This window comes from Brassica napus, chromosome C5 (assembly GCF_020379485.1).
Source record: "Brassica napus cultivar Da-Ae chromosome C5, Da-Ae, whole genome shotgun sequence".
NCBI classification, from domain to species: Eukaryota; Viridiplantae; Streptophyta; class Magnoliopsida; order Brassicales; family Brassicaceae; genus Brassica; species Brassica napus.
Window position 1 is genome coordinate 51332764 of NC_063448.1, and position 24332 is coordinate 51357095.

At 35.3% G+C, this 24332-nt stretch overlaps 2 protein-coding genes across 4 annotated transcripts; both read left to right on the plus strand.

Moving 5' to 3' along the window:
* Nucleotides 1–8252: 8252 nt before the first annotated feature.
* Nucleotides 8253–17569, plus strand: LOC106452507 (ubiquitin C-terminal hydrolase 13). Of its 2 annotated transcripts, none has more exons than XM_013894649.3 (32): nucleotides 8253–8506; nucleotides 8771–8837; nucleotides 9013–9166; nucleotides 9271–9428; nucleotides 9767–10032; nucleotides 10129–10347; nucleotides 10439–10547; nucleotides 10655–10770; nucleotides 11075–11173; nucleotides 11301–11410; nucleotides 11692–11766; nucleotides 12172–12250; nucleotides 12343–12489; nucleotides 12567–12647; nucleotides 12755–12874; nucleotides 13168–13290; nucleotides 13684–13761; nucleotides 13877–13965; nucleotides 14162–14270; nucleotides 14359–14427; nucleotides 14511–14618; nucleotides 14888–14943; nucleotides 15014–15191; nucleotides 15281–15382; nucleotides 15462–15533; nucleotides 15668–15733; nucleotides 15891–15956; nucleotides 16389–16475; nucleotides 16559–16675; nucleotides 16805–16879; nucleotides 16963–17049; nucleotides 17145–17569. In XM_013894649.3, the coding sequence occupies exons 1-32, from the start codon at nucleotides 8483–8485 to the stop codon at nucleotides 17184–17186; spliced, it is 3348 nt and encodes a 1115-aa protein (XP_013750103.1). In that variant the 5' UTR covers nucleotides 8253–8482; the 3' UTR covers nucleotides 17187–17569. The 2 variants fall into 2 exon arrangements, with proteins under 2 accessions (XP_013750103.1, XP_048615202.1); XM_048759245.1 differs by having other exon boundaries at nucleotides 8340–8506; nucleotides 8774–8837.
* Nucleotides 17570–21930: 4361 nt separating this feature from the next.
* On the plus strand, nucleotides 21931–24238 carry LOC125587898. 2 transcript variants are annotated; one of them, XM_048759246.1, is made up of 5 exons: nucleotides 21931–22049; nucleotides 22131–22730; nucleotides 22799–23131; nucleotides 23219–23572; nucleotides 23677–24238. In XM_048759246.1, the coding sequence occupies exons 2-5, from the start codon at nucleotides 22521–22523 to the stop codon at nucleotides 23956–23958; spliced, it is 1179 nt and encodes a 392-aa protein (XP_048615203.1). In that variant the 5' UTR covers nucleotides 21931–22049; nucleotides 22131–22520; the 3' UTR covers nucleotides 23959–24238. The 2 variants fall into 2 exon arrangements, with proteins under 2 accessions (XP_048615203.1, XP_048615204.1); XM_048759247.1 differs by lacking the exon at nucleotides 21931–22049 and having other exon boundaries at nucleotides 22088–22730.
* Nucleotides 24239–24332: the final 94 nt, after the last annotated feature.

The window sequence follows — 24332 nt, forward strand, 5'->3', positions numbered from 1 at the left end:
AACGAGGAAATACAGAGGCCCGTGTTTTTTTTGCGAGGAAATACAGAGGCCCGTGTTTTTTTTGCGAGGAAATACAGAGGCCCGTGTTTTATTTTACGTCGTTCTTGCGACGATTTTTGTTTTTATCATCGACATTACGTGCAAATAGCGAGGCTTTTTTTGCTAACCCCTAAAATCTTAAACCCCAAACCTCAAACCCTATCTTTCTTATCTCCAAACCTCAAACCCTATCTTTCTTATATTTCTTATCTTATACTTCATATATTTCTAACCCTTTAACTTCAATATATATATTTTTTTGAATTTGAAAGGTTTAATACGTTGAAAAACTATTTTACAAATTTTGAATTTGACATATCACACAACAAATCAAACACACTCTACAAATCAAATATGAAAGGTTTAAAAACAAAAAAAAAAAGAGAAGAAGATATTTGAATACAAATGATGTAGATTTATGTGGGCTACACTTACGTATCTCGTCATATGTGTTTCCAATATCTTTTTTTTTTTTTTTTTTTAAGTTTATATAAAATAGAAAATAATTTTTTTTTAGTTTATATGAAGTAGGATGGGGAGTTTTAGGGTTTGCACATTTGGGGTTTAGGGATTTGGGTTTCATTTTAGTTTAGGGTTTATATTTACTGACGAATTAACGACGAAAAGTAAAATAAAAAAGCGGACCTCGCTCATTCCACGTAAGTTCACGAGGCTCTTACGACGTTTTGATCTTACGTGGAATAAGCGAGGTCCGCTTTTTTAATTATAAAGCGTCTCTTATTCCACGTAAGTTCACGAGGCTATTACGACGTTTTGATCTTACGTGGAATAAGCGAGGTCCGCTTTTTTAATTATAAAGCGTCTCTTATTCCACGTAAGTTCACAAGGCTATTACGACGTTTACTGTTACCGTGGAATATGCGAGGTAATGTATTATAAATCGTCGTAAAATTCCCGTAAGGTAACGTGGAAAGTACGACGACTGTCTCTAAACCCCTAAAACGAAACCCCAAACCCCAAACCACATCTTCTTTATCTTCTACTTCATATATCAAAAACTTCTATCCTTTAACCTCAAGCAATTCATTCTAATCCAAACCGAAAATTATAAAAACACAATTCCTTTACTTATAATTAATGTCGATATCTTATTTATAAATAAACTCCCATTATCTTTAATTATATATAATAAATCAAACTCATACAAATATCAAATACATTAATCGGATTCATCGACATTCTCGTCATCACTTGAAACATCATCATTTTCATGAAACTCGTCTTCAACAGCTTCCTCCGTGGGATCTTCGGTAAGATCTTCATACTCGTGATTATGCGGATCAATGAGAAGGATGTCATCAATTTCGTGTTCAGGTTCATGAACTTCATTTATTTGTTCTTCTTGCAATGGTGGTTCTTCTCCTATGATGATTCGTCCTCGAGGTGTAACTTTGATCACGGCTAACCAATTTATACCCGACTCTCTCATCCGAGGGTATGGAAGGAAGCTAACTTGGTCTGCTTGTGAAGCTAAGATGAAGGGCTCGAATTTGTTGTACCTCCGGCCACCGTTGACATCTACTACACCGAATTTGTTCAACCGAACACCTCTATTGACGACGGGGTCGAACCATTCACACTTGAAGAGGACGCATTTTAGCTTCAATATCCCTGGGAATTCGACTTCAATAATCTCCGTCAAGATTCCGTAGAAATCTGTTTCTCCTTTCACACAAATTCCATAGTTACTGGTTGCCCGCTGTTTACCATACTCATATGTGTGAAAAGTATAGCCTCGTGTGAAATACATCTGTGATGTGGTGACCTTTACAAGTGGAGATTGAATTACTTCGTGTAACCACTTAGGATAATCTGCATCGTCGTCATAATCAACCTATTTAAAAATAAAAAGAACGTTGAAATACAAATCATTCATGTATGAAAATTTTAAAAGTATTTGATTAATACCTGATTCTTCAACCACTTAACAAAGTGTTGATCTTTTCTTTTGTCTACGTCACTTGTGGATATACCAGGAAATGTTTCTTCGACTTGTGAAACAAACATGCTGTAAAATCACATTTTACATGAATTAATCTCTCTCAATTATATAATGTATACTCAATTTAAGTTACCTTTCAAAATAACGCATCAATGGATCCTCGCAATTGAGTAGAATATAGGTGTGTGCACTATGAGCGTCTTCTTCACTCGACCACCAAACCTGTTTTGATTTCCCACCAAGTCGTCCAATCTGGCTAAAGATTTCTGGAACACCAACAACTGCATATGTGGGCGCAACGCCACCATCATCATATCTTCTTGGAGCTCTTCTTCGGGTACGTACTTTTGACGCAAAGTAGTACGATGTGAAGTGAGAAACTTCTTCTGTCAAACTTCCAGCAATTATAGAACCTTCAACTTTGGCAAGGTTCTTTGCTTTTCCCTTCAAATATTTCATGGCTCGCTCGTACTGATACATCCATCCGTAATGTACCGGTCCACGAAGCAATGCCTCATATGGGAGGTGGATAGCTAGATGCTCCATCACGTCAAAAAAGCCTGGAGGAAATATCTTCTCCAAGTTGCACAATAAGATAGGAATGTTCTCCTGAAGCTGTTCTACGACTTCTTCTTTAAGAGTGCGTGTGCTCAAATCCCTGAAAAATGCTCCAATGCCTATTCCAAAAACAATTAAACAATCTCCGATTGGTACAATCTTTTCAATCTATCTGTAATTGGTAAGTACCACATCCTTTGGTACGGTACCCTATTACGTCCCCTTCCTTGCGGCTTGAATCGTGGTTTCTTGCAGAATCGACATTCTTCCAACTTCTCATCATCTCCCCAGTAGATCATGCAGTTGTCGATGCAAACATCTATCATCTCCGAAGGCAACCCAAGACTATAAACCAGTTTCTGAATCTCATAATAAGAATCAGCAGACTCATTGTCTTCCGGCAAATACTCTTTAAATAAATCTGCCCATTCGTTCATGCAACTTTCAGGTAGATTGTGATCAGTTTTAATATTCATCATTCTAGCAGCCAATGACAATTTAGAGAGACCTTCTCTACAACCACTGTAAAGTGGTTGATTTGCCGCATCTAACATTTCATAAAACTTTTTTGAATCTATGTTAGGTTCTTCATCTTCATCATCATGAGCTACGAATGCATCAGTTACCATATCATGAACCCTATCATAATCTACCATCGGCTGATCCTCCTGATGGTAACTATGTGCATTATGCAATTGATGATCAACCGGTTCTTCTTGAAAGTTGCTATTACTACTACTAGCTTCATTCTGATCATAACTATAACCTTCTCCATGTTGAAACCAGATATAATAATTTGGCGTGAAACCTCTATTTACTAAATGCTTCCAAACATTTTCACGATTTGCCAACTTTGAATTGTTACATTTCCTACAAGGACAGAATATTTTACCGCTTTCTTGGGCGAGCGGTGTAGAATCTGCTTGATGCATAAAACGCTCCAACCCAGCAAGATATTCTTTCGTCACTCTCCCGTTAGCATCTCTATGCATATACATCCACCTCCGCAACTCGAAAATATTTCCCAAGCCCGACATTTTTTTCACGTTTTTTTTTCTTGTTGGTGTGCTTAAAATTATGTTCAAACCTCCATATTTATAGAAAATTTTCGAATCTGGTAGTTGAATTTTGCTAGGAATTTACGACGAAATATTAGGTTGGTTGCAAAAAAAACGTGTTAAGTTGGTGGATTTCTCGTTCTTTCCTCGTAAGTTATTTCCTCGTAAAAATCATGCTAATCTTACGACGAATTTGCGACGAAACACATTTTTCTCGGAATAACCACGTCAACTTACGACGATTTTACGAGGAATCGCTTTACTCGGTATTTTACAAGGCCGTTACGAGGAAACTTTATTTCCTCGCAATTTCATCGTTAAGTCAACGTAATTTCACGAGGATTAGTTTTCCTCGTTAAATTTCCTTGCTAAAACTGTGTTTTCTTGTAGTGTAAAATGTAAAGAATTACTAATCACGATTATCTTACTAGCAGAGTTCTTTTGCACAGCTATTGTCAATGGAATTAAAACTTGAAATTGATGGTGCTATATTTCATGTTCCAAATGCTAACGCAAGCTCCAATGTTGATTCTTAGCTTTAACATGCCAAAATCACAATGCAGTGGGTGTTGTAAGGTAATTCAGTAGGCACAAATGTTCAGTTGAAAATAATTCTAAACTGTATGTATGCATCAAACTTATCATCCGTAGCATAATAATATGTTTTTTCTGTTCTAGGAACCGTTTGTAAATAAATGTCTCGGATGTATATGACTGCTGAGTTTGTTGCTTTTGACAGTGAAATCACTAAGCTTGCAATGTGTCAGGACAACAAAAGCATCTCAGCTAATGGTTAGCTTTACAATTTCGTTGGTTTCTTTTTCCTATTATGTTGGATGGATTATTTTAGCTAACAAATATCGCAACAGAGCGCTGACAATAACTCTAATAGATTTATATATACATTTAGAATTGGAAGTTTGGTGAGAACATGAACAAGTACTTCTGTCACGCTATTAGACAGTTATACGCCATTTCAAGAGAATTGATTTCTTATATTTCCCATAATCAGTAAGATTTTAACTGTTTTGTCTACTTTGCATGCATACCTCATTCTTCATCTAACTTCTCGGTGCTACTATATAACGATCAAGTCATTTTCTGCACAAATAGGCAAGTGGGGATGTTACGTTGGGTGCTTTTTATTGGGCTTGGCTATTCAAAGTCTGTTGTGACTCTAAAACTTTTACCTCATTTAACATTGATGCTGGTTCTTGGGAGAATTGCAGATTGTGAATGAAAAGCACAAGCAGGGAACATATGTGTAGCTGCGTTCGACTCGACATGTAGCGGTATCTGCAGATCCGTTGATCCCATTGTGGAGGTTAACATGCAATGTGTTGACCTGGAAATCATTATTTTGAAGCTACATTTCGAGGTCTTTCCTCAACATATAAATAGACCATTGACAGAGTTTGATATTTATAATACTCAGTGATCATGTAGTCTGCAGAAAACAGTCTTTTCGCATGTTCTATATGAAACCAAAAGATATATCCTTTGTATGATGATTGTATTATAATAGCTACTAACATAGGAGATGACTAGAGAAAGAGAAAGAGAAATGAGTATGAATCTCTTATATGGGTAGCTTTTGTAAACACATTTGGGTTTATTAACAGTTGTGACAAGCAATTATGTTTATAGTAAAAGAAACCCGTCGCAGCGTCAATAACAAATGCGCCTGTTTTTTGGTTGTTTGGGATTGAAATAGCTTATGGGTTTTCTAAATCAATATAATTGATTTGACTAAATCTATCTTGGATGACAAAAAGAAGGATTGCAAGTTTAATAACTTCTACTTTAGACTTTAATTTCAACTAAATTATAATCAGTCTTTTATCCATATCATCTTAGTTATAAATGTAAGGATTTATTAGAATAAATAAATAGTTTCAACAATATTTAATATGTGATCTAATAAACAAAAGAACACGTAGAATTTTTAGGATTTAAAGAGATTGGAGACAATAGTTAATGAATACGAAAAGTATACGAAACAGAATGATTCAAGCAAATTAGTGGCAGCACAGAGGTAAGCGAGATAAAAATATCAATCAATAAAGAATGAAAGAAGAATTAGCAGAATTAAGTTATTACACAAGCCAAACTAAGAAAAATCAAACGACATAACGTGAAAACAAATGTAAACAAGACAAGAGGAGAGAGTGAAGATAAAATACATTGAAAAACTGAATGCTAGATTAGTAAGAAAAATACAAAAAGAGATTAAAATGCAAAAAACTTGCGTCTTTGCGCGGGTAACTATCCTTAGTTTACATAATAACAAGCTTGTAGATCAATTAAGAGAGGACGAGCGCAAAGATAAAATTATTGGTGATAACTGATAATAAAACAACATTTCAGAGTGAAAACCGACATAAGTTTTTATTCATACAGAAACACACACTTGGTTAAAACTTAAAACCATATCGCAAAGTTCACAAAATCTATGTCAAAAATTCATAATTAGCTGATATTATCGAATAAACTAAGAACTGTGTATCTACTATTCTTATTTTTCTTTGGTTTTGGTCTGGATTGTTGGATTTCTTTTATGGAGCAAAGAATATTTATAAGAATAGAAAACTTTTATTACATGGACGTGGAGGCTTATCATGTGACATAACACTGGGACTGCAGTGTTTTGATAAATATACTTTTAGCAAAATATGTTTCAATTTGAAAATCTTAAGTAATGGATATAACTTGTTTTGATAAATATCATTATGACAACTGACAAATAAAAGTTAGGATTCTTTAGTAAAAAAATATAAAACTTATAAATTAAGGTGGATGTGTATTTATACTATTTTTAGTATATAATAATTCACGTTTTAAGCAATGTCAAATCCAATTATTAAATTACTTTATGTATTTTCCTAAAATATATGAAAGTTCTATTTCTAAATACCTTATTTTAAACCTTAATAAGAATAGAATCAAAATCTATACTATTAAATCAGAATCCCTAATAGGATTATGCCCTTAGTTTTTCAAGTTATTTACAAGGTTATGTCATTGTCTTTTTAATTTCTCATCTATAATTAAATTCATTTTAGAAAAATCTTGTTTTTCATTAAAGTGACCGTAACAATTCTTACCAAAAATATATGAACTTCCAAATACTTCGACAACAATATATGTCATTAACTACACAATTAATCCTATTTAATTCATTGGTTATCGAATTTTAGATAGTTGAAACAGAGGAAAGTTATAAGGGAGTGAAACAGATTTTGATCCCTATATTTTTGTGAATCTATTAACTAAACGGTTTAGTCAATCTAAAAAGTATTTTATCACGAGTATAATCATAAAACTCCTAAAACTAATCGATCATATTCCCTATATATTTTCTTCATTTAACAAGTCGATTTTTAGGAAATTTTAAAAGATTTGATCACACCAATAATCTATAAATTTCCAAAACTAACTGTGTATATCTCCAAAGAATATATTCTTCATTTAATAACTTTATCCACGATGAAATATAATTCTATAAATACATCAAAAAGAGACGAGTAGATTCAAGCAAAGGTCATTCATACCTGGAAGCATTGCAATGCTCAATATGGCGAGAGTTAAGAGAGATCATAATGTAAGACATATCTTATGTTTTAAAAAACGTTAGTTTATTATTAACGATCAATAGTTTTCTGATATTTTTATAATTCTGTGTAAGAACAAAGATACATGCAATCTGTGGAAAGAATAACCTTAACTTTCCAATTTTTTTTCAAACCTAGGTTTGGTCCACCGGATCCATGTCAGCAATGTAGCAATTTAAAGTTCATGAGTTAATAATCAATCAAAACTAATTTGTAAGCCTTTCAATCTCTTATTGATGCTAACATTTTCAACAGGTTTAGCGAACGATACCAGTGACATTTGCTAAGATATTAGATAGAGTTTCTTAGGAAGCAAGAAGAAACGAAGTTTACAATTCACAGGAAAGCTACATCTCTCTCAAGGTGACACCCAACTTTTTCCTACAACAAGGCTATGAAAAAATGATTTATAGAAGATTCAAGAATACTTTTAACTGTAAATTTTTTTTCCCTTTTTATCTGAAGATGGGTCAAAACTAGAAGATTCAATACGTTGTCCACTTGCTCCATCAACGTTTATTGCCTCTATAATCTTCAAACATTGATTTTTCTTTATATTTCTTTTAATCACATTTTCAAATATGCTATAAAAAAGATATTTGGTATTATCTGTGTAAATATAATAGATTACAATAAACTAAAAATATGAATACAAGGAATTTTTTATAAAAATCCAACTCCGAATAACTTTGTATGACTATAAAAGTAAAGGTTTGTAAATTATGTCTCCAAACCAATAAAAATTTGTAAAACATAAAAGATTAACACAATTAAAAAATATTAGTTATCAAATATTAAACACATAAGTTAATAATTAACAAATATTTTAACTTTTTAATTTAATATTTAAAGGAAACAAATCTCAAGCGCGGATGAAAATCTAGTAAAATTTTAAGACATTTTAACCCAAAAAGGCTTCACCAAAGATTACCCACACCGTCACGTAACGGTCAGTCCACGTGGAGAGTTTTAATTGGGTCATAGCATCTTAAGAGCCATAAAGTGTCGCGTTCCCATTAGCCTGTTTCCGTTTCGCTGAAGAACATGGGAACATAAAACTATGAACCCCACAACAATTTTTAATTTACAATACAAACCTTAAGTTTGTGAAAATATCTTAATCACCCCTTTTAAAAGCGAGAAAGCAGGAGATTGATCTTCTCTGCAAGTTTCTCTGTTCTTCTTCTCCCTTTGATATTTTTTTTTTGTTTTCTCAGTTCGGCGCTCTCGATCCCACCCGTCAATCGCTCATTATGGTGACTCCAACGCCGCTTGATGTAATCTCCGTTTAGACTCTTGTGTCAATTTGTAGTCTAAGTTCGTAGGTCCCGTAGCGTATTTTTCACCTGAGCCTGCTTGGTTTTGAATCTTGATTGCTTGGCTGATCAATTAGGGTTTTGCTTCCTTGGATATGTTTTTGGCTTCTCAAAGCTGTAGAATCATCTAGAAGATACTGTGATTTTGTGTATTTGACCATTGCGGCTTCTGTTTTGACGTTCTGATTACTCTTATTTCGATTTTTTGTTTTTATTTTTTTGCAGCAGCAAGATGACGAGGAAATGCTCGTTCCGCATTCTGATGTGGTCGAGGGACCTCAGCCCATGGAAGGTAAGGTTCTCGTGTTTAACTGAATTCGATCAGCTTGCTGTAGTATCATCTCTTTGCTTCTTTGATTGGATGGTTCAGATGCTATATCACTTGTGTGGATAGTGCTCAAGGGTGGATGATGATGTTTCACTGTTTGCTAGGGATTTTGTTAACAGTTCTCTTGATGCATTTGTAGTTGCTCAACCTGAGGCTGCTGCTGCTACCGCTGTGGAGAATCCTCCAGTGGAGGAGCCTCCCACTATGAAGTACACGTGGACTATACCGGGTTTCACTAGGCTGAACAACAGGAAGCATTACTCTGATGTATTTGTTGTTGGAGGGTATAAATGGTAATAGCTTCTTCGATGCGTTTTTTGCAATTGATATCATGGAGTGCGTTTTTTTTTTCCTTCTTGTTTACTGACATTGTGTGAGCTGATGTTTTCTATTGCAGGAGAGTATTGATTTTTCCCAAAGGAAACAATGTTGACAATTTGTCCATGTACTTGGATGTTGCTGACGCTGCGAATTTGCCCTACGGGTGGAGCAGATTTTCGCAGTTCGGCCTGGCTATAGTTAATCAAATCAACAGCAGCTATTCCATCAGAAAAGGTATCTTCTTTGATTAGTTTTGTTAGCACTCTTACTGCATGCGTTAAATGAGCGAGGACTGGCTAAGTTTTTAGTTTCTCGAAATTAAGTGTGTTACGATTTGTAAAAGGAGTATATGCTAGACCTTAGGATGGAGTCAAGCTACTGTTTTCTTTAACATTGACCATGCTTTACCTGAAAGTTGAAGTGAGCATGGTTAATGATCACTATGTGGATTATGCACGTCTTTGAACTTTCTCAACAGCCAGTAACGATGCTACTTTAAATTTCTGGTTACCAGCTGTTCTGACAAGTAGATGCAGTTTTCACTGTAATTTGTTTCTTTTGTATTGTTGCAGAGAGTCAGCATCAATTCAATTCAAGAGAAAGCGACTGGGGGTTTACATCATTCATGCCTCTCAGCGAGCTTTATGATCCCACTCGTGGATATTTAGTGAATGATACTGTTGTAATTGAAGCTGAAGTTGCTGTGCGGAAGGTCCTTGATTACTGGTCATATGACTCAAAAAAAGAGACTGGTTTTGTTGGACTAAAGAACCAAGGTGCTACCTGTTACATGAATTCTCTCCTGCAGACGTTATACCACATACCTTATTTCAGAAAGGTGGGATGCATGTCTTGTTTTTTCTTTTTAATTTGCTAAATCGCGATTTCTTCAAATTCTAGATAAGGACATCTGAATTATGCACTTCTCTTGTAGGCTGTTTACCACATGCCAACAACTGAGAATGATGCACCTACGGCGAGTATCCCATTGGCGCTCCAGAGTTTGTTTTACAAGCTTCAATATAATGACACCAGTGTAGCGACAAAGGAGCTGACCAAGTCGTTTGGTTGGGATACATATGATTCGTTCATGCAACATGATGTTCAAGAACTCAACCGAGTTCTCTGTGAAAAGCTTGAGGACAAAATGAAGGTATGTCTTCTTCTGTGTGGCCTTTCTTGATTCTCCCATTCTCAGTTAGTGATTTGTGTGTTTAATTTTATTTATTTTTTGCTTTTTGAAGGGAACTGTTGTGGAGGGAACAATACAGAAGTTATTCGAGGGTCACCACATGAATTACATAGAGTGCATCAATGTAGATTACAAATCTACACGGAAAGAATCATTCTATGGTATGTAATTTTGAACAGTAACCTATGTCCTGGCTTCTTATTTTTTCAGAAGCTAATATAATTTAATAAACTAACTCCAAATCCGTGTACTTTTGTCTATTTGGTAGACCTCCAGCTTGATGTTAAAGGCTGCAAAGATGTATATGAATCTTTTGACAAGTATGTTGAAGTTGAACGCCTTGAAGGTGACAACAAATACCATGCAGAAGGACATGATTTACAGGTTGGCTGTCTTTTCGCTTTTCATTTTTATGTTGTCAAAGCTGTATTCTTTCGTTCCTTTTCATATTTTGGTTCTGGAGAATGTTGAGTGATTGATAAAGTCCTTATTTGAGTACCCATATATCTATTTGTCTGTATATTGTATGGTGTAGGATTTGTATGCGTCTGCATGCTATCAAGCAAACTATGTTAGGAATTTGTAGAAAGCTATGAACTACCATTGTTTGAACTTGAGTAAAATTGTATTTGATTCATAGCTACTTAGTCCACTTATATCCTATATTTGAACAATTTCTTGTTTTCAGGATGCAAAAAAGGGTGTTCTGTTTATAGAATTTCCACCCGTACTTCAACTTCAGCTCAAGAGGTTTGAATATGATTTTATGCGAGACACAATGGTGAAGGTTAGTATTTGAAGTTCCTCTAAATCAACATAGTCAGCAACTCAGTATGTAATAGTGCTGACTGTGTGACTCTATTCACTACTATGATAATATCAGTCTTTAGGTTCTGACATAGCTCTATTTACAGATAAATGATCGATATGAGTTTCCTCTTGAACTGGATCTTGACAGAGATAATAGAAAGTATTTATCCCCTGATGCTGACAAGAGTGTCCGTAATCTATACACACTTCACAGGTATATATTTCAGTTGTATCTTAGCTTTTATAACTTGAGTTACAGTAGATTCAAACAGAGCTATTCATAAATATGATAGGATGTTTTCTTCAAGTATCAAGTTCTTTTGATTCTCTGCTAGGTTTTCCTTCTCAGGGAGTCTGGTTGTTGGAGCTTAGATTTCCTTATTATATGGTCATTTAAATTTCTTTTATGATCGTTAAACACATGAATTATGTTGTAGTTATTGTTCGTGTTACCTGCCTGATGTGCTTGCTTGAACTGTTCTCATTTGTGTGCAGTGTCTTAGTTCATAGTGGTGGAGTGCATGGAGGCCACTATTATGCTTTTATTAGGCCAACTCTCTCAGACCAGTGGTATGTATCCTTCTAATGTCCCCACCTCCCCATCTCTTTTATGCTAAATTAAGTTTTGTGTATTGTAACGCTTGTAGCAGTTTAATTGATAACTAGTTTGTTCATCATCTAGGCTAGCAAGGTTGAAGCCATGTCTTGAGATACTTGATTGACATGTTATTAGATTTCTTTGAGTTTTCTGTCCACATCTCTACACTTATATGTAGTGATAATAGTTTCATACTTGAGAATTGAGATTAACTGTATAAGTGATCTTTGTTTGTGTCCCTCGTCTCTCAATTTATACGTTGAAATGATAATTTTTGCATTTTTTTTCTGTGGTTTTTGGTTTGGTTCAAGATGACACTATTGAACTTGTTGCTCCGTGCTTTACTTGTAGACTACCTAAACTTCTAACTTTTTCAGGTATAAATTTGATGATGAACGGGTGACGAAGGAAGATGTGAAAAGAGCGCTGGAAGAGCAATATGGTGGTGAAGAAGAGGTAGCGCTCTCTTTCTAGGTTTTATTTATATATTTGCTTTGTAAGTGTTATTTTTCTCAGTTCATGCACTGTCAAATTTGGTTTCTCTGCAGTTGCCGCAGAATAATCCCGGTTTCAATAACCCACCTTTTAAATTCACAAAATACTCGAACGCGTACATGCTTGTTTATATTCGGGAAAGCGAGAAGGATAAAATAATCTGCAACGTTGATGAAAAAGACATTGCAGAACATTTACGGGTAAAATTCATTTACACGCTTTTTCCTCTGCTTATCTGTCTTGGTTTTACCTGAATGACTTTAACATGGTCTGACAGGTGAGGCTGAAAAAAGAAAAAGAAGAAAAGGAAGAGAAAAGAAAATACAAGGCTCAAGCTCACCTTTTCACGACAATCAAGGTTTTCTACTTTTCTTAAATTGGGTCTAAAAATTTGTTCTAACCTGATCTAGTTCTGGTATAGATTTGATACTGATGTTACTAATGCAATTTATGCTTTTTTTACAGGTCGCAAGAGATGAAGACATTACTGAGCAAATTGGAAAGAATAAATACTTTGATCTTGTTGATCATGAAAAAGTTAAGAGTTTCCGAATTCAGAAACAGACCCCCTTTCAACTATTTAAGGTAGGCTCTCTTCCTATTTAATCCAAAATGTGTTGTTTTTCAATCTTCGGCAGAAGACGTGTATTGCGAAGAAAGTTCTTTTTGGTAACTTAAAATCTATCTCGGATCAGAAGAATAGTTATCAGAGATTCAGGATTCTCATGTGAAAAATCTCTGCTATCGTTCGGAATCTAATTTGTTCAAGTTTTTTTTGATAAATGTTGTTTTTGATGGGAAATTTCCAGTTGTATCTGGTTATCTAGCTTCTTGTGTACTTGTACTTATAACCCTGTTTAAAATTTATCCTCATGTAGGAAGAGGTGGCCAAAGAATTTGGTGTCCCGGTTGAGCTACAGCGGTTCTGGATTTGGGCAAAGCGGCAGAACTATACTTATCGGCCCAACCGCCCCCTATTACCTCATGAAGAATTACAGACGGTAGTTAATCTTTTTTTTATATAAGTAATTCTTTCATGCAAATGGGTTACCTCTTTCAGATGGGATTATTTATATAGTGGATATTAAAACCTTAATTATTTATTTGTGTATAATTATCTGGCCTAATACATATTAGTAGTTGGGATTATTCTTGTCTTAGGTGTGGGCCTTTTTGGGTCTCGTCATAAACTGTTATGTCTTGGTACTCTTTTGCTTCTCACGAACTGAAACTGTGTCTTGTTTCCATGAGCTCGTCTGTTTTACTGATTTCATAGTCTTCGTTAGTTTACTAAGCCAAACCCCCTTCCCCTTGATTGCATGTGTAAGCGAGCTTGTTATCTTAGAACAGTGTCTTTTTTTTTTAAATACTTGATTCTGAAGATATTATTGTAGGTTGAACTTTTAAGAGAGGCATGTAACAAGACAAACAATGCTGAACTAAAGCTGTTTCTGGAAATAGAGCGCGGACCGGTAATACTTCCTTGTTGCCTATTTTGATCGTTGAATCCAATTCCTTGAATGAAATTCTCGAAACGAATTTGCCAAAGGAAAAAAACATAGTCTTACAAATCCTTTATATATTTAGGAGGAGCGTCCTATTCCTCCCCCAGACAAGTCATCTGCAGATATTCTCCTTTTCTTTAAGCTCTATGACCCTGAGAATGCAATTCTAAGGTAATTCTAGTATCCACCATTTTCCACTCTGACATCTATTCAAAGAAAGGTGGTATACTGGTCCTATTATCTTTACAGGACTACTCTTTCTGTCATTTTCCTCCTGAATGAAGAAGCCCCTACTCCTATTCAATGTTTTTATTCACTTAAATTTTCATCTTCCATCATGCTTACAAAACTTGTCCATGCGGTGCAGATATGTTGGTAGGCTCATGGTGAAAAATTCCAGTAAGCCCATGGACATAGTAGGGCAATTGAATCAAATGGCTGGCTTTGCTCCTGATGAGGAAATAGAACTTTTTGAGGTAGGGGCTGATGCCTGTTAACTATGTCTTTTCATCATGCCTTTGGCCATGAAAATTGTATTGATTTAATTTTCGTGCCCATTATCAGGAAATAAAGTTTGAACCTTGTGTCATGTGCGAACATCTGGATAAGAAGACTTCTTTCAGACTATCTCAAGTATTGTTGCTATCATTGTAGCAACTGTAACGACTCATGGTTTGGTGTCTTTTTTTCTTTAAAAGTGTGTTTCTTACTTTCAGATTGAAGATGGAGATATCATATGCTTTCAGAAACCTCTTTCTATCCAGGAGAATGAATGTCCATACCCGGATGTACCATCGTTTTTGGCGTATGTACAGAATCGAGAGGTATAGTTAGACTGGGCAATGTTGGCAACAGTGAACTGAGCTAGTGTTGTGTTAAGCTGTACTAACAGTAGAGCAACGATTGTTATAATTTTATTAAAATGTAAATAAGCATTTGTTAACTAATCGTGGCAAAGTGAAAAATATGAGGATCCAACGTATTATTTTCTTTTACTGTACAGTTGGGAAAATATTCCAGTGTTACCATGTCAGTGTGATGATCTGTGTCTTGATGAGGTGGTAACATACTCATTAAGTTTGTTATCTCGTAGGTGGTGCGCTTTCGAAGTCTCGAAAAACCAAAAGAAGACGAGTTCACTATGGAGTTGTAAGTACCTCTATGGACAACATTAAATCGTAAATTCCAGTTTTGGAATTCATAATGCTTCTACTTTCAGGTCAAAGCTGCACACGTATGATGATGTTGTCCAAAGATTAGCTGAGAAGCTTGGCCTTGATGATCCATCGAAAATTAGGCTTACTTCTCACAATTGCTACTCCCAGCAACCCAAGCCCCAGCCTATTAAATACCGTGGAGTAGACCATCTTTCAGATATGTTAGCTCACTATAATCAGGTGCTTGTCGTAGGTTTGAGTGAGCTTATATATTCTTATTTCCATTCCAGTGCGGATTTGCTTATTATAACTGCTTCTTGTTTTTTCAGACGTCTGACATTTTGTATTATGAAGTTCTGGACATTCCTCTTCCAGAATTGCAAGGTCTTAAGACTCTGAAAGTAGCTTTCCATCATGCCACAAAGGACGAGGTACGTGTTGAACTTACACTTGTGCAACTTATCTCTCTTTAGTACATGTAATTATGTTTGAACCTCATAACTATTGCAGGTGGTAATCCACAATATCAGACTTCCTAAACAGAGTACTGTAGGAGATGTTATCAACGAACTTAAAACAAAGGTGGTTCACTATACTTGTGATATTGTTTGTTCTATTATTGCATGTATTTTTACGTTTTCTTAATTGATTCTGTTCCATACGATTGCCGGTTTAATGTTTTTCGGGTTTAAATAAAATATACCCTTGTACATCAGGTGGAGTTGTCGCATCCTGATGCAGAACTGAGGTTGCTGGAGGTGTTTTTCCACAAGATCTACAAGGTAACAGGCTAAATTCCTGTCTTTTACTTTGTCTCTATGTTTTTCTTTTTACTATTTTAATATGATGGCCTGTAGAGTTTAACACATTTTGTGTGATGTAATTTGGAAATCTTCCGAAACTTGGCAAATTTTTTTGATCCAATGTTACGCTTTGCAGATCTTTTCATCTACGGAAAGAATTGAGAATATCAATGACCAGTACTGGACTTTACGAGCAGAGGAGGTATAACACCAGGCTTCGCCTTCTTTCCTCTAGTTCTGTCATTGTCCACGCTTTGTCTGTTTTTCTGTCTCTCTTGTGACCTTCTGATTTTGTTATTTGATTTTTTCTTGTTTCCCTTTAGATGTTGGTTCTTGTTTCTTTGAACTTTTTGCCTATCTTCTTTCTGTAGTTTCAGATTTGACAGCATTATAATGATGTGATAGTTTTGCTCTGGTTTAAGTATGTCTGTAATTGAAGGAGATAATTTATTTGCTGTTGCAATGTAGTGGAGCCTTTTAGGAGGCGTAGATCACATCACATTGTGACTAGTTGTATAGGCTATTTGAATACTTGAGATGAATGGTTGGGTTGAGCTATACTAATTCAATATAGTGTTCATACGCTGGTTAATGACTTTTGACTTCCTTATTTTACTATCTTGTGAAATCTCAGATACCTGAGGAAGAGAAGAATATTGGTCCCAGTGATCGATTAGTCCATGTGTACCATTTTACTAAAGAGGCCGGACAAAATCAAGCGGTAGTCCCCTATCAAGCTTAAGTTACTTCAAAAAAGTTATTTGAGGTTTCGATTCCTTTTTGTAACCATTGTTCCATTTGCAGCAAGTACAAAATTTCGGCGAGCCGTTCTTTCTGGTAATCCACGAAGGTGAAACTTTAGAAGAAATCAAGTCCCGTATCCAAAAGAAGCTCCATGTACCTGATGAGGACTTCGCCAAGGTATGCAAGTCTTTGTTGACGCTGATTGTGATAATATCTACTGGAATGTTAACGTTTTTTTTTGTTATTAATGGTGGCAATATTGGGTTATTGTTAATTCGCTTTTTTTATCCTCTCTATGTCACCCAGTGGAAGTTTGCTTCTTTCTCAATGGGACGTCCCGACTACTTGCAGGACACAGAGGTCGTTTATGATCGCTTTCAGGTAGAAAGCGACTTCTTAACCTTGCTTATTGCTCAAAAGAAAATTCGATAGTTAATCCTCTTCTGTTTTTGGGAAAATTACAGAGAAAGGATGTATATGGTGCCTGGGAGCAGTATCTTGGGTTGGAGCACGTTGATAATGCTCCTAAAAGGGCTTATGCTGCAAATCAGGTAAAAAGAAAACCATCTCCTGTCTCTGTCTCTCTCTCTCTAAGAAGCTCTTCCTCTGTCTGTTAATAATACGTTTGAATGCTCTTTGGTTGTAGAACCGACACGCATACGAGAAGCCGGTGAGAATATACAATTAGGAGCGAGAGGAAACGTGGCTATCCGCGGAGGAAAGGGTGGTTTTGGTTGTGAGGTAGGACGATGTGGAGAGACTCAATTTAGATTTTCATAACCAAAAATGAAATATATCTCTCAGGAAAAGGGTTTTTATTTTGGGCCCTGACGGTAGGTAGCAAGTGTGGTGATCTATTTTGCTTCCATAATCCTACTCTTTTGATGTTAATATTGTTTGTCTGAGAGACTACAAAAAAAAAACTTATTTTTAAGATGAAAGCCCCCGTTCTTGGATTTGGGAGGGCGTTGGCTTTTTGGTTCAGAGTTAGGGTTATTTGGATTTTCGGGTACAGTGTTTCTATGTTGAAAAATATATATTTTTTAATATATTCTACTCTCTTCTCGTTGATTTTTGCTGTTATAAGTTAATCTCTTGCATTTTTAAAATGATCGCCACAAAGTCTTGTTTCGGTAAAACTAAGCATGTAACAATCGTAAACAGTATTAGATTAGTCAATCAATCTCGAATGAAAGCTGGAAAATAATATGTGAAACTGAAGGTTTAGTTTTGGGTTCAGTGCGAAAAATTGTGAAGGTTAAAGTGGATGTAAATGGAAATGGCTGGAACCGTAGTTGGAGGCACTATGAAATTACTTAAAAATTGGGAAGGTTAAAAAAATGATTAGTTTATTATGTTAAAGTAGTATGATTTATAGCAAAATTGATTGTGGGATGTTAACTGTCCATGTATTCTATTGCAATATTTGTATATCATACTTCAGTTCTATTAGAATTAGGAGAGGTAGAGTGAATTGAATTTAGGTAGAGTTTGTTCATTTTAAAAATAACAGATTTGTTAGATTTGTAAAGAGTATTAAAATATTTTTATATTTTTTAAAAGTCAATGAAACTATTTTATTATAATGATTTTAAAATCTTTGAAGATGTATGCAATATTTTATTTTTTTTAAATATAATTTAAATTGTTAAGAATTCTATTTTCAATAACATTAGATTTTGATAAAATTGAAGAGCCATTCTATAATTTTAAAGATAATAAAATTATAGATATAATTTGAAAAATAATTCTATATTTTTCACTGTAAATGTTACATATTGTATCTATAACTATATGTACATATTAAATTATAGCCACTGTAAATGTTACATATTTTTCACTTTGAAACTATTTGTGAAATTATATCTAAGACTATAACCGGTTCGGTTATTCATTTCCTTAATTCTTTTTTTTTCAAATCAAATTCTATTTCACTGAAGCTTGAATTCCATATGTTTTCTATATAATAAATCTGGAAAATTTGAATTTCATCTATTTAAATAGATTTTTAGATATTATAATTTTGAAATGTAAAATGTGTTTACCTTTTTCCATATAGTTTTTGACACTGGGAATGGCTTCATGCTTTTGGTAGTAATGCTCTGATCTTCCACGTTGTTGTGAAATATTAAGGCTAAAAGTATACTTTGATAAAATCTTCAACTTGAATCATGTCGAAAGAATCATGAAAAATTGATTTCTGAAAAGAAAAAAGAATGAACTTTTAAAAAGATCTTTACCACACTTAAACCAAACTAAAACAACAAAGAAGCTGAAACTATTGAGTGAAAAAAGAGAAACAATAAATATAGGAGATGGAGCAGTTCCCGTAGATAGTTAGAATTTTGTTTTTTCTTTTGAACGTGTCGAACAGTAGAAGCGGTTGTTTGAGTAAAAATGAAAAATATTTGGTAACTTTAGATTTTTTTTAGATACATAATTATTTGAAACAATTTATTAAAAAAATAAGGTCGTAGGTTCAAAATTTTGTTTGGTTGGTGACTTGTGCTTTGGTATATAACGGATGATTGAAAAAGTTAGTCGGCAGGAAATAATTAACTGCGCCTAGCTCAGTGGATAGAGCGTCTGTTTCCTAAGGCCGTAGGTTCGACCCCTACCTGGCGCGAGGAACATTTTTCTCCTTATTTTTGAAAACATTTTCTTTTGTTTATTTTAAAATCTCTTACTGTTGGCTTCGGTCAAACAGCAATTGACTCTTACTGTCGGCTTCGATCAAACAGCAAATGAATCTGGACAGGAAATGGTTTTAAATTCCGAGATTATAAGAAATTAAGAATAATATCAGTAGATATTAATTAACTTAAAAATTGCAGTTAATATTTTGATTACGTTTGCTACGCTGAAATAGATATAGAAGTTTTTTTTGCTTTTAAACACAAGCAGGGGCAGACCTAGGTTACGACTAGGTGAGACAAGTGCCACATACAACTTTTTAATTTTCATTAGTTTTATTAAGAAAACTAGAAATTTAGATGGTTTAGTCCCTTCATTGCTCCATGCACTTTTTGTTGAAAATCAACAATAACGGCTGCTCTCTCCGTATCATTTTAAATGGTGTTTAAAAAAAAATTGTTTTAAAATAATTGATGTTTTCACTATTCTATATAAAATTTAATAGAATTTGAATTTTGTGATCAATTACAAAATACTGTTTTTTTCTTATTGGTTAAACTAGTCTCATTTAATGATTTTTTTTTTTGTAACCAATGTAAATTGTATAAAAGTTTGTATTTTTTTAAGAGTGTCTTTTTTTAATCCATTTGCAAAAACCTTAAAAACTACTTATATTGATATAGAGGGAGTAGTATGTGGAAGCCCATTTAGTCCAATGGTTTGACTAAATGTTCATTAATGTTTCTACACCATCATGTCCAAGTTTCAATTCTCGAAAAAAACGATTTATTAAACAATTAAAAGAGGGAGTAGTATAATTTTGCTATTTAATACCATGTTATTATAGAGGCTAGATCCGCCCCTGAACACAAGTCCCGAGAACACATGATAGCCTAAGCTATATGTGGAGAAAGCTTTAAGCACCACGTTGTTGCTGAAGATTTCCCTAATCTGATGAACTTCACAGCCACTCCAGGGATGTATGTTCTTTGTATTCACCACTTCAAAGCCATTTCATTAAGATTTATGCAAAAATTGACCTAGGATGAAGATATGAGCCCTGATACAAGCCAGAGAGATCGCTTATGCTGTCGACTGATGCAATATAAATTCCTTTCCAACGAGCTTGCCACATCCCCTAATCGCCATGTCCCTTCTGTTACAGTACCTAAAACTATCACTACAGGAAATGTGAGTATTAATAGCGTCGTAGCATAGCGTTTTTTGCTTCTCTGCTATTGTATATAAACACGGGCCTTTATAATAGCGTTTTTGAAATGTATAAGCTATCTTTGTAGTCGCGGGAAAATAAAATAATTCAGCCGCGTTAATTTGGTAAGTGGAGGCGCCTTACCATTGCAAATCAAAAACTAAATGCTATCGTATATGAAAAAATATATTAAAAATAACTTAAGTATTAATCGAAACCGAGACTTCATTCTCTTCACTTCACTCTCTTCACATTCCTCAAAATCAAAACCGACTCATCGAAGTTCTTTTCGATTTGATTCTGAGTTTAGAATAGAGACTGGTTCTCTCGAGTCGAATCTCTTTGATTTTGGGTTTCTCTTTGATTCAAATCTCTTTTCACATGCATGTCCGCGTTAACACATGATTCGATTTTGATTGTGGGTTTCGATTAGGTTTCGATTAGGTTTTGAATATGATTGTGGGTTTCGATTAGGTTTTGAATATGATTGTGGGTTTCAGTTTGATTTTGAATATGATTGAAGGTTTCGATTTGATTTTGGGTTTAGATTTTTTGATCGAATGGCTTGATTTGATTTTGGATTTGTTTATCAGTTTCAGAAATGGCAAAGACAAGAGGACAAGTTGGTTCTCGTCGGAGTAAACGTAATCAAGGCTTGGAGGTAGTAGATCAAGAGGACAAGGCACCGCAACTAAAAGTGAAGAAAAGAACAGCAAAGAAAACGGCTTCCCCTAAAAAGAATTTAGTTTTAACGCCAACGAGAAGAAGTAGTAGAATCAAGAAAGTGGCTGCTGAAGATGATTACATAGAAGATGTAACACCTCCTAAGGATGATGAGGTAGAAGATGTTACACCTCCTAAGGATGATGAAGTACAAGATGTAACACCTGCTCAGGATGATGAAGTAGAAGATGATCAGGCTGAGAAGTCAATGTCTGAAGAAGATAAAGACGATGAAGAGGATGTCAATGGGAAAGAGGATGAAGAAGATGGCGATGTCAATGGGAAAGAGAATGAAGAAGATGGAGATCTCAATGGGAAAGAGAATGAAGAAGAACCGGCCAATATGGAAGATGATGGAGTTCTTAATGAGAAAGGGAACGAAGAGGAAGCTTGCGATATGGAAGAAGATGGCACTGCGCAAGATGATGAGATTCCTAGTACTGAAGGAGTTGAGCTAGCAGGGGGGGAAGTTTCAAAAAAAAAATAAAAGAGGACCTACAAAGTTGCGTAGAGTGGCTGAAAATCCCAATGATAAGATTATGGTCACATTCAATGACATTGGTGAGCATGTTGGACCTGGTTCAGTAACCCTATCGTCGTTTCTTGGTCCTCTTGTGAGGGAACATGTTCCGGTTACACTTGCCGATTGGAGAAAACTTGATGCAGCGACTAAAGCAACAATGTGGGAAGAAATTCAGGTTTGTATATATATTAGTATGTTTTGTTTAACCGCAAGATGAAATTATAAACATGTTTAACTTGATTATTGTGATGCAGGGGAGGTTTAACTTGCAAGAAGAGTGGCAGAAAGCTGTTATTTTCAAGCAGCTGGGAAATGTGTGGAGGGCTGGGAAGTCAAGGCTGGTGTCACAAGTACGTGTGGCGAAGACTGCAGCTGAGAGAATAGCTTTAAAACCGAGCAACATCCCATCCCTTCAACTGTGGAACACTTGGGTTAAGAGTAAGACTACCAAATCTTTCACAGTGAGTTATCTACAACTAAGTAAGTTTCATCCTTAAAGGTCATGTCTGATGGATATAATCAATGTCATATTTATATTGTAGGAAACGAGTAACAAGTACAGAGCGATGAGAAGAAATCAGATTCCTCACACCACCAGCCGCAAAGGAATGCTTCGTTTAGCTGATGATATGGTAAAAGAGTAGTCAAACATCTACATATTGTAGATCAGCTTGTTAGATTAAAATGGTAGTGAGATATGTTTGTTTTCATATAGAAAAAAAAGAGTAAAGACCCAAGTAAGGTGAGTAGATCCAAGGTTTGGATTGCGGGACACACTCATGCTGATGGCAGACCTGTGAAGCCCCAGTTTGCTGAGACTATTGTAAGCATTATGGAAGTTGTATATTGTGTATAGTTAATAGACTATGGCAATGAATGATTTTGTGTTTAAATGATTGTATCAGGAACAAATACAGTCACTTGACAGTCGGATGGACTCCACATCAGCTGCTGATAACATAAGGGAAGATGCTGTGAGCAAGGTTTTGGGAAAAGACAAACCTGGACGAGTAAGGGGCTTTGGTAGAGGGATTACAGCTAATAAGCTAGCATATCTGCAATTTAGAGACGCTAAGATTGCAGAAATGAAAAGTGAGATTGAAGAGTTAAAGGGGATGGTGCGAGAATTAGCTGAGAAGAAGGTAATCCTTTTCATTACCTTTGGTCAATTAGTTTTAAGACATTTACGATTTCCGTTGCCTTTTCTCAGAAAAGTAATGTTGATGCTGAAACATCTGAGAGTAGTGGTGGATTCAAAGAAGGAGTCAGAGTACAAATACTGGATTGGATTGAATCAGAGGATGTTGTTGTTGGTGAAGGAGAATTCTGCTCTGCTGAACCGAAGTACAAAATTGGTCGTATACCAATTGGTCCTAATGCAGTGGCTATCGTAGTTAAGTATGCACTAAGCGCATCAGCTTCACTCTGGAGGCCTACTACGGATGTGTTAACTCTTGATGAAGCTGTGGGATACAAGATATCTTGGCCAATGGATAAAGTGATTTTGGATAAGGATCCAAACTGTTCTGAAGATTTATCTATGGTAAATTTTCAAATCTTGTTTTCTTCTTACAACAATTGAGTCATCTCTAATCATTACTAAAATTTCTAATTTCAAATCTTGTTTTAGCAAAGCAAGGAAGGTGAATATCGAAGATGCAAGATATATGATTGGACCAATGATGAGGACGAGGTCATTGCTGAAGGTCTCGTGTGCTCTTCAAAATCCAAAGACATGGTTAACAACATACCTCTGGGTCCCAATGCTGTTAGTGTCGAAGTAGTGAAGGTGTTCAATGATCAAGCATATTTGTGGAGGCCAACCGCTGATATGTTCTTGATTGGTGATGCACTTAGCGAGAAAATAGCATGGCCAGTCCTAAAGGTTGAAGTCATGCCTACACCTGCTACAGAAGTAACACCAACTAAATGTGCAGGGAAGAAAATAGCATCACCTTCGAAGCCAGCCAAGAAAAAAGCAGTGGTATGTAATTGACATGAAGTTAAATTTTTTTATTTGCCTGATGATTGATGTTGCGTCCTTGATTGATGTTGGAACTTGCTTCTGTCATCTTGTTTGAGTTGTAGAGTCCAGGCAGCACTAGTTCGACCAGAAGTCCGAAGCAGAAGTGCACTCTCTTGGATTGCAACAACTCTGGACGTAAGGTAGCTGAAGGAAGGGTAGCTTCAACGGATCCGAATGAGTTGTGCCACTTTGTACCCCTAGGTCCAAATGCAAGCAAGGTGTGGATTGATGTGGCTAAGATCGGTGATGCAAAAGTCTGGAGGCCAAATTCAGAGATTGAATACATATCTGATGCAATGGGTTCGGTTGTGGCATGGCCAAATGACAAAATCAAGTTTGTCTAAAATTGTCGTCTGAAACATTTTTCAAGTTGGTTCTCATCGGCTATGTATTTCTAGTGTGTGATCGAATGTTTAGGTACTTTTTTACTCGGTTGAAATCATGTATGATATTATGTAACAGTTAGCAGACAAAAAAACAAAAATTATGTGTTATATTATGATATAAGGTTATGTGTGAAAATGTTTAGCTTGTTAACCCCTATACCCTTAAGTGCATAATTTTACATTAAACCATAAGCTTTAAAAATTAAATCCACAGACGGGAAGACCAAAAATTAAAATCCTATACCCTAAAGTGAAATCCCTAAACCCTAAAGTACAAACCTATACCCTATACCCTAATTGTACTTGATTTCACAATTTTGTTCATTCTTAAA